Genomic DNA, 16,002 nt, shown 5'->3' with positions numbered 1-16,002 from the left:
TATCCACATTTAGATAAATGTACATATTTTTAAAATCTGGCATGGATTTATCCCCCCAGGACCTTCATCGGAGAACCCTGTTCGAATATATACCGGGCTGCAGTCTCCAAGTTCTGCCGTTCTAAAACTGGCGGCCATTCATTTCCCTACTAGGATCCTTTGGCATTGAATAAACTCCCTTGTGACCTTCGACAAATTTACGCCGAGTATCAGTTTAATAAGAATTTTTTAAGACATGGTTTTTCTCTCATAAGTAAGCCTGGCCCATTTTCCTCCCCTATTACTGTGGCTAGTGCGGGGGACACTCCTCTGAGTAGCTGTGTGCTGTATAAATCCAGGTTCATTCTTTCACCTGATGGTGTCCCGGCTGCAGGGGTGCATAGAACCGCCAGTGATGCTGAGCTTGTCTGCAGGATAAGCGGGGTGGTGACTGATGGCGTGAAGTCTAGGGGTGGTTGCGTTTACACAAGATCCAGTTGCTAGATAGGAGATTGATGATATCATCCCAACCCGGGGTTCTGGGCTTCCTGTTGACATTTCTGGAGTACTTTTTCCTAATTAAGACAGTAGTGTAGAGTTCTTTGAAGAAAGAATGTCCTACTTCATGACTGCAGAGTACAGAACGTACGTGTGTAACAGTCGTAGGGCTGCAGTGTTACAGGTAAATACCTTATTCAGCCCCATTTCTTTGTCTGAGAGTTGATTCTTTGTCGGTATTTTAATGACTCGCTCTGGAAGGGTTACCAGCGAGTTGGAAATCTGAAGAAGGTCACCGGCAGAAAAAGGATTTAACGATGCATCGTTGTAACCGTGAAAACTCTGAATCCAAACCTTTCTTGGTATCAAGTTTCCAAAACAGGCCTGGGTTATTGCCCAAAAGGTAAAGACAGCCCATTTGAATGAAACGTAACTGCTATGGGTACCCAAAGACTTGAGGACCAGTTGTTTGTTCAGTGAAGGCAGGGTGGTGATCCACACAGGTCTTGTCCGAAACCAGCCTTGCTCTCCAGAATAAAACCAGCAGACCGATATTCAACTCAGATTGTGCTGTGTGTGGCATGGTGTCTTCAGCCAGGAGAACTCCCCTCAAGCCTCTAGTTTGCATCACATTTCTGTGGTTCAGACTTATTCAGAAGCTCCTGATACAAAGTACTTTTGGAGGGGAAGGCTTGAAGTGATGCCATTGTTTGGACTCTAGTCCGCGTCAGTCAACACGTGTCTCCTCTCTTCCAGGTCAGCTGACATTGCTCTGGTGGCCGGAGGGAAACGGAAGCGATGGATCATTGCCACAGAAAACATGAAGGAAGGAGACCTCATCTCCACCTCAGGGCAGATTGGGAGAATGGCAGGTGAGCATGGTGACGTGCACTGTCTCTGCTTGATGGCAAACTTAAGACCCATAATCCAGACGAGTGTGTTATTGCACAACCTCTCCAAACCCGACTGATGCTGTGCAAGAGGCCAATCCTTGGGAGGGGTGCCATGTGACAACGTAGATCGTCTGAAACCCCTTTGCGTATCTGAATTGGGCAGGTGACTCACTTGTCCTGCAGCCTTTTCAGTTCTTTGACCTTCCTTTTGCAGCCTGCCGACACTGCCGGTGGCGGGGAGGAGGCTATCACTAGCCACTGGGATAGCCCGGTTAGGTTAGTCCTCTCTACTGAGCTCTGTGCGTCCCCTTCAGTCATACGCTCAAACTGTGCCAAGATTCATCCATTGAGGGCTCTCAGGTTGGGCACCACTGACTGCACGAAAAGACCTCAATATCTGTAGTAAGTTCTGCTTATTGGCAAGGCTATTGGAATAATCCCTGGGGCGATATTCTTTGCTGGGGTGCAGAACCCTATTTCTACACCGACCGTTCTTAGACAAAAAGTTCTGTTGAAGGAAAAAACCAATAACCCAGAGTACAGAAGAGATCCGTATTTTTTCCTTTAGAAACCCCGTCTGCTAAGCGCTCTAAGTTGGCGTCCTTGTGTGCGGCCTGAGGCGCTCGTTGACCTGCGTTGATTGCACTTGTAGACCTCTGAGGCTTCCATCAAGCATGCCGCTCTCAGCAATGACGTCCACTTGTTCTGGAAACAAACCATGCGCCAGTTTTAAAGTGTTACATACATATTACTACTGTACACACAGAGCCCAGTGAAAGAATCTCGTGTGTGGATCACCGGTGAAGTTGCTGTGTTATTGGTGCACCGTGTTTCTGTGCAAATGGAAGATCTCTTTATACTCCCAGGTTCTTGCATCTTTTTGACTAATGCTCAAGAAGGTTAGTTAGGCTAACCTAGTCTTCAGTTCCTAAGTGCCCCACAGCTGCCAGCGAGATGGTATCTAAGCCTCAGATGCCAGACATAGAGGGCTGGGCAGCTGTTCCCATCCTGACCCTTTGACTTATCGATTAATGCAACAAAAAAAGGTATTCCGTTTTTTGCTTTTAGGCGAAATCCTACTGTTGGAACAACTGCAGGCAACTTTGTTAAATGACCTCTGATTTGTAACCCTTGCGTCTCGGTGGAAGCACGGCTTCATTCTATGCAGTCTGGTAAACCGAGACGGGCGGGTAACCGGGACCTTTGGGTGTACCTGAACTAGAGGTGTAAGCGCTGTTTTCACCTGCTCAATCTACGGACCGAAAGGTGCTTGGAAACAGACCAGCAGAATGAAGCGCCTTGTTTCTGATTCCTGTTCAAGGGCAGAGATGCAGAAAGTGCCATAGCAAACATTGTAGATCATCTCCTTACCCTAGACTAGGATGTCCTTCAGTCCTGCTTGGACATTAAACCGTGTCCTGTCCAACCGGCTGCCAGGGTGGATGGAGGGATCCACTGGGTGGAACAGCTTGGAGAGGGTTGTGAGAAGGTGGCCTGATATATGCGGTCCACTACTTATAGTGGGCATCTTGTATCCGTCCAAACAACCCCTTGTGGTGAATAGGTTAAAGACAACCTTTATTGAAAGCTATCCTAGTGGTAGCTATGGAGAGCAGCCTTCAGGCTAAGTCTTGAAGGAATGTAAAGCAGTTTGAATTACCAGTCTATAATCTCTTGAATGACCAAATGAAAGGACAACCACACCAGGTATATATTTAAAATATATGTATTTAAGATAAAACCCACCCCTCTAGTCTCTTTATGAGACTGGAGTTCAAAGTACTTAATTTACAAGTTAGCAATCATCAGTAATAGCACAAATACACGTTTGGGCCCTAGGGGCGTACCAAACCATATACCAAAAAAGTGGTAGAAGAACCACGACTGCACTAGACACAAGGCCTAGAGCCTGTAGAATCGCTGAGACCCCAAGGAACCTCCCAAGGTAGACACTCTGGGGACCCACGGGGACTATATGCAGTGTGTAAACACAACCGTGGGTTCCCGTTATCTTCTATGGGCAATGTCGCGGTTGAAAATTTAAAGATTAGGGACACTTAGAAATGAGTCAGGACCAAACCCTTTTGGACTTAGGAAGTTCTAGGGCTAGCACCCACGGAAGCACCAGAGTACTCGTGTTACCTCACCCAGGGAAGCCGGGTGCATAGGTGTCTTTTTTTGGTGTTGGGTTGCGTCGTCTATTTCAATGGGAGCTGGCGAAGTGGTGCTGCTGCCGTGAAGAGAAGTGTTCGAAGCGATCCAAGCCTGGATCTAGGATGGAAGGAACCTGAAAGCAAAGGGGACAGTCTGGGTCACTTTCCAGTGACCAAGGGCCCAATAGACCAATGCCCACAGATGTCAGGTGCTTCAGGTGAGTTGACAGGTGTCTTGACTCTTCAGCCACGAGGTCCAGGAGGCGCCGATGACTACCAGGAGCTGGATTTGAGCTGTCCCACGAAGTCTGTCGAGTGCTGTGATGTCTGCGACCAGATTGGACCCAACAAGCTTTGGCAACAGCAAGTCACTTGGAATCCAAGAAAGGACGTCGGTGCAGACCAGCAAGGTCTGGGGTACTCACCCAGCGAGGGTAATTCGGGGCACGTCTGGAGCAACCAGGAAAGCCCAATCAGAAGAGGAGTTGCCTTCATGTGGACCTACTAGCCAACGGGCTAGCGATCGCGAAGGAGCCTAGAGCATTCGCACTGGAAACTGGCCCACAGGTCACTCGTGGAGTGGAGGCCAGAAATCTTCGGTGCAGGAGGTGCTCAAGGCTGGGGCTAATCGGAGCCCAAAGACCAACTTCGAGGAAGACCAGGAAGATGATGGATCAGCAAAAGATCACGGTGTCCAGGGGTCATGGTTCCACGATAGCCACAGGTCTCAGCTTTGCTGTGGACTCAGGATAGCCTCCGGGAAGTCTGGAAATCCACCTCTGGTGATGCAAAGACTTCGGCGTCTGGCAGGAGCTTCAGCGATGCAGACCGGTCAGTTGCTTCTTTGGTGCCTGCCAAGCAGGGGAGTCACTCCTTGACCCCAAGGGAGAATTCTTCAGTCTTCTAATAGAACGTTGAAGGTCCAGGATATATGTTGCAGAGGTTCGTCCAGGGTAATCTAAAGTCGCAAGGACTGGGTTCCCATACTTATACAAAGTTTGGGGGTTGGACATACTCTAGGGACCCACCTATGGGAGTGTTTGGAAAGAGGGGTGGTTACACCTATTTCCTTTGTCCAGTTTTGCCCCTGCAACCGGTTTGAACTGGGCTATGCACAGGGACACCAAGTGTGCCCCCAGTACAGGACTTCAAAGCACCAGGGAGTGCTCCCGCCCAGCACCAACACACATCTGCCTGTCTGGGGAGGTGGTTACACCTCGTTGGGGACAGGAAACCTATTGTCCAGGCCTCCCCTGCCTGAGTTTCGGTCAGCAACAGGAGGCCAGACCCGTGTCCGTGGCATCCATTTTGTGATGCCACGGCTGTAGAAAGTCTTTACTGGGTTAGACCAGTGTGAACATCTCTCTCCCTCTAGAAGGGTGGAATGCTACCCCCGCTGCCAGAACTGGCAGGGGGGTAGTATTCCAAAGCGTTTGACACCAAACACGACATGTTTCCGTGCAGCCAGTCCAAAGTTAGCATTTACCGCGAGGTTATAATGCACTTAAAAGTATATGGTCAGGCTGCACCATAAACCGCATCAGAGGAGGTTCTCCGAACGCTGCAGAGGGGCTCTGCTCATGCAGGGGCACCCTCTCACATAAAAACCAAGCACACTGCCTTCAGGATTGTTAAGGCCTGTCATAGGAGTGACTTATAGGTTTTATGTGTGTGCAATGGTAGTGATGTAGGTAGCCTATACCACAGTAAGGGGTGCCAGCACCACCTTACCCAGGCTGCAGTAGCAGACCTGTGGTGCCATTTTGGAGTGCTTCCCAGGGGTGGCATAATACATCCTTCAGCCCCAGGTAGGCCTCTGAGGTACCTATGCCCTAGGTACATACTACACCATATACTAGGGGCTTATAAGGCACTCCAGAATCCAATTAGGAATGTACCTAATGTACATGGAAACCATTTTAGAGCGGAAGCAGCTAGGCTGGGGGTCCTGATTGGCAGGGCCACAGCCAGACTAAGTTATTAAAACAGTTAAACACCAGCAAAAAGTGGGGATACCCATGTGAAGCAGATCCTACTCTCCTACAAGGATCATTCCTTGATTTGAACCCTAGCCAGCAGCTCTCAACCGTGCCCCTGTGCTGGTGACAGAAGCGCTTGTCTATGTCCTACATATGTGCCAACTGGTGCTTATCTGAGAGCAGCACCCACCTGGATTTGAAAAAAGCGATGGAGCGAGAGCGGCTTCAAGCAACGCTTGAACCATATGTACAACTAGATGAATGAAAAGTGTGCTTGTCTTAATGTCCGAATTCAGATTATGGTGTTTGAGGGCAGGGCTGGTACCCAGGACAGTCCATTGGTGTGAAGGGGAGTTGTCCAGGTCAGCCCATTGCTGTGAAGGAGTTGTCTGGGTCAGCCCATTGCTGTGAAGGGGGAGTTGTCTGGGTCAGCCCATTGCTGTGAAGGGGGAGTTGTCTGGGTCAGCCCATTGCTGTGAAGGGGGAGTTGTCTGGGTCAGCCCATTGCTGTGAAGGGGGAGTTGTCTGGGTCAGCCCATTGCTGTGAAGGGGGAGTTGTCTGGGTCAGCCCATTGCTGTGAAGGGGGAGTTGTCTGGGTCAGCCCATTGCTGTGAAGGGGGAGTTGTCCGGGTCAGCCCATTGCTGTGAAGGGGGAGTTGTCCGGGTCAGCCCATTGCTGTGAAGGGTGAGTTGTCCGGATCAGTCCATTGCCGTGAAGGGGGGAGTTGTGCGGGTCAGCCCATTGCTGTGAAGGGGGGATTGTCCGGGTCCGTCCATTGCTGTGAAGGGGGCTGGTACCCAGGCCAGTACATTGCTGTGAAGGGGGAGTTGCCCAAGTCAGTCCATTGCTGTGAAGGGGGAGTTGTCCGGGTCAGCCCATTGCTGTGAAGGGGGAGTTGTCCGGTTCAGTCCACTGCTGTGAAGGGGCTGGTACCCAGGCCAGTACATTGCTGTGAAGGGGGAGTTGTCCAGGTCAGTCCATTGCTGTGAAGGGGGAGTTGTCCAGGCCCGTCCATTGCAGTGAAGGAGGAGTTGTCCAGGTCAGGGTATCGCTGTGAAGTGGTCTGGTACCCAGGCCAGTACATTGCTGTGAAGGGGACTGATAACAAGACCAGTTCGTTAAGAGTTGTCCAGGGCATGAATATTTAATACACTTGGGAACCGGAAGGCAGAAGCAGCGGTGGATGATTGCTTATTGAATGCTACCTTCAGGGAGGATGGGCAGGATAGAACGGCTCATCACAGTATGGGGATTAATTGCACTTTTTAACACCATAATGGTTAGCAGCAGGGGGTTGTTGAGTCAATAATTGAGAGAACATTCTGGATCCGTTATTGTAATGATTCTGGGCCGTTTGTACATGGTGGATCACAAATCTGAACTCCATCCGCCTTGAACACAGAGGTGTAAAACTCTTACTCTCAACCTTTGAGGATGTGTGGCTGGAATTTAGGCTCCACTCCAGAGATGGCTTTTTATTGACCTTCTCCTTGGATCCTAAGGTGGCGCCAGTAAGGATCCGTATGGTGCCTCGAACTCCCCCCAGGAAGCAGCTAATGGCGTCTCTGGAGAAGGTCAGGTTACGGGTGATCGATCTCCGCTGAGGACTTTACATCCAGGATAATGTTTGAACTGCTAGCCTAGAAGTCCTGACACTTGGGGGGGGGGGGGGGGGGGGGGGGGGGGGGGGGGGGGGGGGTTGTCGTCGGTCACGGTTTAAAATCTAGGCAAGATACCACACAAAGGACACCCTGAAAAAAATCATTTTAAGCTTGTGAATGGGGAAGCCACACATCAGTTACCAATAAGGGTTTCCGCATAGGATGTAAACTTTTCACTAGGAATGAATCCTCAGTCAAATCAAGGCACTTGTTGTTCTACCCAGAGATTTCAGGGAGCCAGGCCCATCGAGGAAGTGTTACCATGTACGAGGTGTGTGTGTGTGTGTATACAGAGCTAGGGTTGTGAGGGGGTGTGCGGAGATCTCTAGGTGTGAGGGGGATGTGTATAGCGCTCGAGGTGTGAAGGGGTGTGCATGGATCTTGGGGGGGTGCATGGAGCTCGAGGTGTGGGGGGCGTGCGCAGAGACCCCGAGGTGGGGGGGCATGCGCAGAGACCTCTAGGTGAGGGGGGCATGCGCAGAGACCTCGAGGTGTGGGGGGCGAGCGCAGAGACCTCGAGGTGTGGGGGGGCGAGCGCAGAGACCGAGGTGTGGAGGGGGGGCGAGCGCAGAGACCGAGGTGTGGAGGGGGGGCGAGCGCAGAGACCGAGGTGTGGAGGGAGGGTGTGCACAGAGACCTCGAGGTGTGCGCAGAGAGCTCGAGGGTGTGCGCAGAGCTCTAGGCGTGGGGGTGTGCGCAGACACCTTTGATGTAGAGAGGCGTCTGCCGACACCTTTTTAAGGTGGAGGGGCGTCTGCAGAGGCGTGGGGGCGTGCGCAGAGCGCTCGAGGCATGGGGGTGTGCGCAGGGCGCTCGAGGCGTGGGGATGTGCGCGGGGCGCTCGAGGCGTGGGTGTGTGTGCAGAGCTCGAGGCGTGAGGTTGTGCGCAGAGAGCTCGAGGGTGTGCACAGAGCTTGAGGCCTGTTGGTGTGTGCAGAGAGCTCGAGGCGTGAGGTTGTGCGCAGAGAGCTCGAGGGTGTGCGCAGAGCTTGAGGCGTGTTGGTGTGCGCAGAGCTTGAGGCGTGTTGGTGTGCGCAGAGAGCTTGAGGCGTGTTGGTGTGCGCAGAGAGCTCGAGGGGTGGGTGAGGGTGTGTGTAGAGGAAGTTCCTGGGCAGAGGTCTTCACTTTAGAAAACAAATAGTGGGGAAAGAGCAGTTTGCTCACGGCTGATTGTCTAACCCTTTCTTTGCAGTGTCCGCCAATGAAGGAGATTCTCATCCTCTTGGAGCTCTGCCTGTTGGCACCTTAATCAACAACCTGGAGCTGGCACCTGGCAAAGGCGCCCAGTACATCCGAGCAGCAGGTACAGTGGGAAGCATTGGTCCCACACAGGAGGAAGGGCCTTGGAGGGCATACTGGCAGGTACACAGGGAGCATTGGGACACAGGAGGAAGGGCCTTGGAGAGCATGCTGGCAGGTACACAGGGAGCACTGGTCCAACACAGGAGGAAGGGCCTTGGAGGGCATGCTGGCATAAGGACAGAGCTCCATTGACTTAATCCAGTTCCACTCATAGTCATGCATTCTCAGACTCATTCCGAGGGCCAAGTGAAAGCAAGGAACAGCATTGCTTCTGTTTCTGCCCCGGAATGGAACTAAATGTCAGAAAATAGTAGTTAAAACATCTCTCTGCGCCTAATCCCTTGACAATGCATGCACTGCTTGGTATGAAGCCTTTCCAGGTTAAGCTTGAACTTTCATTTTTATGTCCGGTCATAGCACATATATTTACATTTCCTGGGGCAGAGCTGTTGAATTATGCTCTCACTCCTCTTGCCAATGTTCAGGGGATTGTTTAGATCAACAGGAAGTAGAGCATGTTTTACTTTTTCTTGAAGATTTACCTTTATTTATCACTGCACCGATGAGTGTCAGCGGAGCCCAGCACAAGTCCCGGTCACAATCGCATAGGTTTTTACAATATCCACTTGTGACATTTACATTAAATAAATCTACATACATTTGAAGACCTAGTTGGCCAACATGCTTGCTTGCTCATGATGGCTCATTTGCCTGTACCAAGGTTACAGGTGAACTAGACACTCTTCAGTCGTAGAACAACGCATGAGAAAGATTCCCTCTCCTCCCATTAAGCTGCTCTTGTATTTGAGTGATCCCTGGCTTTTACTGTGCTGTTAATGGCTGGAGTGAATACCATGACTCTAGCCCTTAAAGTGGCAGCTCCTAGCTCTGTAAACTAGGTGTCACCCCCGTGTCCCTTGTCAGTATTATACAGCCGTAGCTCACCAGCTGAAGTATTTGACCTGTTCTGTTTTGCAGGGACATGTGGCATTCTATTGAGGAAGGTGAATGGAACAGCCATTGTGCAGCTACCATCTAAACGACAGGTCCAGGTAAGAGATGAGATGAGACTGGCAGGCATTGGAGACTGGCTTGTGATATCCTCATTTAATTGAAGAGAAGTCTATTCCATGTCAGGCAGAATGCTGGGGCAATCAGCCCCTCACTATGTATCCCTTGTGAAGTCAGTCTCAAACATCTGTGTTTACTCTGCACATTAGCGGTAGCTGCTCACCCCATCAATGACACATTTCATCTTCTCCTCTGCAGGTTCTGGAGACTTGCATGGCTACCGTTGGGAGGGTCTCTAACATTGACCACAATAAGCGAATTATTGGAAAGGCAGGAAGGAACCGGTGGCTGGGAAAGCGCCCATCAAGTGGACTATGGCAAAGAAAAGGCGGATGGGCAGGACGCAAGATCAGGCCATTGCCGCCAATGAAGAGTTATGTCAACTTGCCCTCAGTCTCAGCCAAAGCCTGAGGGCTCACTAGGGTCCTTGCTGCTGCCTGTACATCCTGCTGTATGTCTGTCACATCAGCCCTCGACTTCTGTGTCCAACGCATTATCCCTTCATCTGCTACCTTCAAAATGACTCTCCTCCAAATTTCACCCGTGCTTCCCACTGAGTGCAGCATTTACTGGCTAACTTGCGATGTTGGTTTTGTACGAAAGGTCTCTCTTCACTGCTTCTTGAAGGATGTGTTTCAGCGGAGCTTCCTCAGTGTCACTCGTTTACCCGTGGTGATCTCATGCAGACCAGCTGCACCTCTTTGGTGGAAAAAACCAAACTGGATGAGACGTGGAATCAGCTGCTCGAACTTTATTTCCATGTGATGTCTGGATAAGATCACAGCCCTTCGTGCAGAATGTTTCCTAACATCGCTGGGGACTCTGCTTTCTCCCCCTATGCAGGCAATAGTTGGACTGTCCGTCTCCACACCCATGAACTTTTCTGGAAGCTCCTGTTCATCTACTAGAAGCTTTCAATTAACAATTCTGGCACAGCCTGGTGTATTCTCGCTCTTGAAAATACAGACCTCTTTGTTTCAATGTGTGACCCTTACCCATGACCTGGTGTTAGTGGGATGTCAGGAGCCATGACGGAAGGATCTTCTCTGGACTTTCACACCATCTACCTGCTGGCGTGGCTAGAAATATGAAAGAAAATATTCTGTGTGATGAGTGGTAGTGAATAAACACATGCTGCGATAATCTACACATTATACACGATCAGACAGTTTTTCTAGGTGTTTCACCCGAAGTGTATGCGCTTGCACTGCCTTTAGATTGTGGCATTATACTAAGAGGTAACTGTTCGTTCTGGTTTAGAGGTTACATTTTGACTAACTATGCTTCCGTACTGGAGTGCACGCCCTCAACATATGGAAATCGATGGGGTATGTAGGTGGTTTGGTGAATGTTTAGTATCTGCTTTGACTGAAACAATGGCAGCTGAATAATAAATGTTCTTCGTTCAGAACAAAGCATGTGTCTGATATTTGGAAAAACTAGTAAGATGCATGGGGTGGAATGTTGCATGCATGTTCGCCCAACAAGGCAAGTCGGCCTAGACTTACTTAAAGCTTCAAGTTTCATAAAGTCTAATATGGAGGTTCTGGTTCCTGTCGGTACTTTCTGGAGTTACCTGCCTGAATGTGGCGAGTGCGTCTGCTAAAGGCATTCGTATGTGTCAGGATGTGGTCTGTCAGCCAGAAATGAAGAACTTACCTTGTAACACAACCCATTTCATCATCACACTGGGATGTGAACCGGCCCTGTTTGACAGTTACCCAACCAGTCTTCTCATCTCCCCAAACAGGACCATTAGAAGGATTTTCCAAGACTTGGGCCCCTATTATTATTCTTCTGTTGACAGCTGAGAGTTGGATTGATTCGTTATTAAATCAGACACTATGCAGTGAAGTTCCCTTGCCATGTGGAGCTACGTAGGGATCTGACCCCTTCTTTTTATTCCATACTAAGAGTCTCTGTGTTCGTTAGAGGCCACCAGTGAGATCTTCAGATGGGAGCTGTGGATTTCATTTGGTGCTGCAGCTGGAGGAAGTGGGAGATGATCAAGTCTATGGCGGTCAGAATTACTTCGGTGCCTGGACAAGGACTCCTCCACCAGCACTCATGGACTCGTAAACAAAGTGCTGTCTCCTAGCAGCGCACTGCTTAGCCCACCTGCCTGTCAGATGGCAGAGAGTCCTATGATTTCCCCCCCCTCACCACCACTTTTTACCCAGGCCACTTAAAAGACAAATTTGGGTCAGTAAAAAAAGGGTACTAAATGTTGTAAAAGCCAAAGATATAACCTACTCTCTCCAGTGTGAGCTATTGTCTTCTCCCAGTTGGGGGGGGGGGGGGGGGTTGTTCTGTTTCCTCTACTGTGTAAAGCTAAAGATACACCCTTCAAGTAAAAGGAACAGCTCTGTTCCAGAAAAAAAAACCTTTGGCCGCCAGTCAGTCTGTCATCTGACCCATCCTTGCACGTGACCAGATAGTTGTGTTGCTGCATAATATCAACTAGGACTGTGGTTTGCAGTCATTTGGGTTCAGAGCAACACTATGTGCTGGTTTGTAACAGTCATTTGGGTTCAGAGCAACACTATGTGCTGGTTTGTAATCCTTAAGTATTCCAATACCTCCTGTTCTGCAGAGCGAGACTGAAAAGCACTCCAAGCGATTTATTGAAAAACAGGAACATGTAGAGTAACGCCAGCCTCTTCCTTCTCCATGGAATGCATGGTAATATCCTCCAGGCCCCAGAACTCCACATCATATGCTAGTGTCGGGACCCATCCCTTCGATATGTCCTAAAGTGCGATTCGGAAAACCAAACTGGTTTTCTCATAAGGCAACCTTGGCTCGCCTTTAAGGTGGCTTAACCAGCAAATCTGGACTTTAGGAGAAAGTGTGTGTCTCACAAACACAGGAAATGTACAACTCCAAGAAGTAAAACCAAAAACCCTTTCTAAAAAAACATTCGTTGAGGGCATGGAATTTTTGTTTTACTGAGCTTGTGCGTGTTGGAGCACTTTACAGAAAACAAACTAACGATACATAGTAGGATTAGGACTTGTAGACCGGTAGGGTAAGCGAAACAGGTGGCCTAATCAGTTTGTTATATGTTCACTGAAGGGCAGAATAGGAGTGGAAGCAGCATGTCTGTTCATGGATGGGTAGAGAATATTTGGAAGTTTTCAAATATAAGGACTTATACAAACAAATGGCATAGTTACAGTTTGGATCACATTTCCCTGGGCAAATAGATATTGGTTTTCTAATAACTCTTGTGCTGTTGACGAATCTTCATAAAACGTAACAAAAGTCGCACCCACCTCAGCTTCTTCCTGGAAAGCTTTAAGATAATCAGTCAAGCTGGGGATGAGAGAGAGGATCCCAAAATGCCCTTTCCCCATGCAATTTTACATGGGGATATTGAACAGCGATGCTGCAAAAACAAACGGCTGATCAGAATCGCCCCAAATTTGGGGAGGGCATGCGGTGCCCCTCCACTAGCCATTTTGAGGGCCTGGGGACCCCATCCTCCAAGGCCAAAACAACTCTAGTTGCTGTGGGTACCCCATCCATAAAAGAATCAAACAGATCCGCCCCAGGTAATTGGGTTCCTGCGACCTTCAGAAGGCTGTGGAAGAAAGGTCTACATGCCCCCACTCCTCACCCCCCCACCCCAAACACTGAATTATAAATGAACGAGTAGCTGGATGCAGGGCCTGGCCACACACACTGCTGATTGCCTCCCATACTACATGACTCGTGACAACACTGAAATCACTGAAACATCAGACATTACATAATTGACGACAACTATAGGAAGAATGGGGCATGTGTTTTAGTTACTTGAGAACTGGTGAATTTGCCCCCCCCCCCCCTTTACAACTGTTTTAACCCATATTTGCACCTAAATATAACGACCCTTTAAGTTTTGTTTTTAAGATATATATATTTTTAATATTTATTTGAGGCATATGAGCTGCAGATCTACACACTATGCATAGATCGCCCAGATGTTTGCACTTGTCTTGTCCTGGAAAGTCTTTGGCAGTCACGAGGTATGCGACTCCTCCTTAAGATCATAGTGCGCATGGGCATCTGCTCCATGCTCAGATTGTTTTTTTCCGCCATCTGGTTCGGATGAGTTTCTCACGCCCCAGTTCGGAATAGTTACCAATTCCTGTTTTGACGCGCAGTCTTTCACCCTTTCGACTGTATTGTCTCGAACGCGAACCCTCATCCATGGGGTTTAATCAGGTAATACACTTTCGACGCCACCCAAAGGTCCACAACCACTTTACCCGTGCTCAAAGGGGTGATTAAACACACTACATAAGTATTTAAAGACCCTGTCAGGACTAGAATCCTCAATCCTACAATTGAGAAAAAATACAAAGCTGCCCCTACAGACTCAGCTTACATTAAGGGCCCTGTTCCATTAGACTTGTTGGTCTCAAATGCTTGGAAACGGGCTAATTTGCAGACAACAGGTGATGCAGCTCCGCCCGACAAGGAGTCTAAACTCCTGGATGCCTCTGGCAATAGAACAGCGTCCCAGGCAGCTAATATTTGGCGCATCGCAAATACTCAAGCCCTGTTAGCCCGATACAATAGAGCTCACTATGATGAGTTAATCCCTACTCCAACACCTCCTGGACAAATACAAACATAAGGCCAACGACCTGATACAAGAGGGTAAAGTTATCACCAACACCTCTATTCGGTGTGCTCTTGATGTAGCAGATACCGCATCCAGAGCAGTGAACACCAGTGTCGTTCTTCGCAGGCACGCGTGGCTACGCATTTCCAGGTTTAAACATGAGGTGCAAAACTCCAGCCTCAATCACCATTGAACCAACACCACCTTTTTGTCCCTAATGTTGATGCGTCCCTTGAGAAGATGAAAAAGGACACAGACACAGTCAAATCAATGGGAGCCTTGCAATCGCAAGCTCCCAGACGTTTTCGTCGCGCATCCTACAGGGGCAACTCCAGGGGATACTCGTCCGATACCCCATCCACCTCCTAAAAGTCTCCCACCCAAATCCACCTTCACCAGAGGTTACCACAGAGGAGGATACAGAGGCAACAATAACCAGGGCAGAGGTAAGACTAACACCACCCGCTCTGCCTCCACCCCTGCCCAATGATTTCCCTCTGCTTCCCCCAGACCATTCCACTCCGGTCGGGGGGGAAGACTACAGCAGTTCCTTCCTGTCTGGCCCAACATCACCACAGACAGGTGGGTGCTACCTATGCATAGTGTGTAGACCTGCAGCTCTACATGCCAAGACCAGATGCATACTGGTAAGTAGCATATTCCATATATATATTCATTGAAAAATCACAGGTTTCAGGGTCGTTCTAGTTAGTTGGACATTTTACTTGTACAAAAACCAGAGAAATGTGCCAGCTATCGTTAGTTGAGCTAACTAGAACTCATGCCCTCGCAATGCACTGTTGATGACATCACATATCCAAATCCAGCAGTCGGCTCAGTGCCGCTCAAGGTCCCGGTCCTATGGGACGTCGAGGGACCGGTCGTGGAGCCATCACCATCATTCATCGGGATCAAAGTCTTCGCACTCTGGTTCACGTAAGACGAAACATCAAAAGAATTTGAAGTGTCGTCGCTCTGAGACTTCCCCCTCGCGCTGCTCCGGCAGGGCCTACGCAGTCTTCGTCAGCCTACCCACCCTTCCCGGGTCTGTTGGAGACTCTGGCCCAGGTGCAGGAATTTGTCCGCCATGGCCCGCCTCTTTGGTGCCCCCCCCCCCCCCCCCTCGGTCCAACTAGGGGTCCTCGCCCTTCGCTCACAGCGGCTCCAGCATCGCTGTCTGCTTCGCCCTGGCACCGCAGGGCCCCCATGGATCCAGGCCTGGATCCCGGTCGACCTTGTCACACCTCCAGACGTTGACCCCACCGGCATCACCTCAGACATCGCCCGTGGCACTGGATGACGCCGGCCCCGGTTTCAGCCCCGATGTGGACACAGCCGGTACAGCGTCGCGCGATGCAGATTCCGGCACCAATGGGACCCTTCTTTCCCTATGTCTAGCCTCTGTTTTCAGCCTGTACATCAGCCTTCGGAGGAAGGGGAGGACTGGGAGGGGTCTGAGGACCTTCTCACAGCTCAGTGTAAGACCTGGACTGGGCAGAGGAGCTGGGGGATGCCAGTGGTCTTGACACCTCTCCCGACCTTGTTAGCATAACTCCTCCTACTGTGGCTATAGAGGAGGGTGCTGGCTCCACTATCAACCTTCTGGAGCTCTGGGCGATCTGACTTGCACTAAAGGCATTTCTTCCCTCTGCCAAGGGGAAGAGTAGTGCAGGTGTTCAGACAACACCACCGCCATGTGGTACTGCAACAAACAGGGCGGGGTCGTGGACCCTGTCAGGAGGCTCTACACCTCTGGACATGACTGGAACATCAGGGCATTTCCCTGGTGGTTCGACACCTGGGAGGTTCACTGAACGCCAGGGTGGATGAACTCAGCCGCAGGTGCATGATG

General features: G+C 50.0%; 1 protein-coding gene across 2 annotated transcripts in view; it reads left to right on the top strand.

The window, feature by feature from the left end:
- The window catches only part of MRPL2 (mitochondrial ribosomal protein L2), a 112,599-nt gene extending 101,646 nt beyond the window's left edge, over nt 1–10,953 (top strand). For both annotated transcript variants that reach the window (XM_085610144.1, XM_085610145.1), the window contains exons 5-8: nt 1,234–1,349; nt 8,358–8,468; nt 9,446–9,519; nt 9,737–10,953. In XM_085610144.1, the coding sequence (XP_085466270.1) occupies nt 1,234–1,349; nt 8,358–8,468; nt 9,446–9,519; nt 9,737–9,949 (514 nt within the window). In that variant the 3' untranslated portion in view covers nt 9,950–10,953. The remainder of the gene's footprint in view (nt 1–1,233; nt 1,350–8,357; nt 8,469–9,445; nt 9,520–9,736) is intronic.
- Nucleotides 10,954–16,002: the final 5,049 nt, after the last annotated feature.

The sequence above is a fragment of the Triturus cristatus genome, chromosome 6, assembly GCF_964204655.1.
Source record: "Triturus cristatus chromosome 6, aTriCri1.1, whole genome shotgun sequence".
In the NCBI taxonomy this organism is placed as follows: Eukaryota; Metazoa; Chordata; class Amphibia; order Caudata; family Salamandridae; genus Triturus; species Triturus cristatus.
The sequence above is the reverse complement of the archived record's forward strand: the minus strand, read 5'-3'. Positions and strand labels throughout refer to the sequence as shown.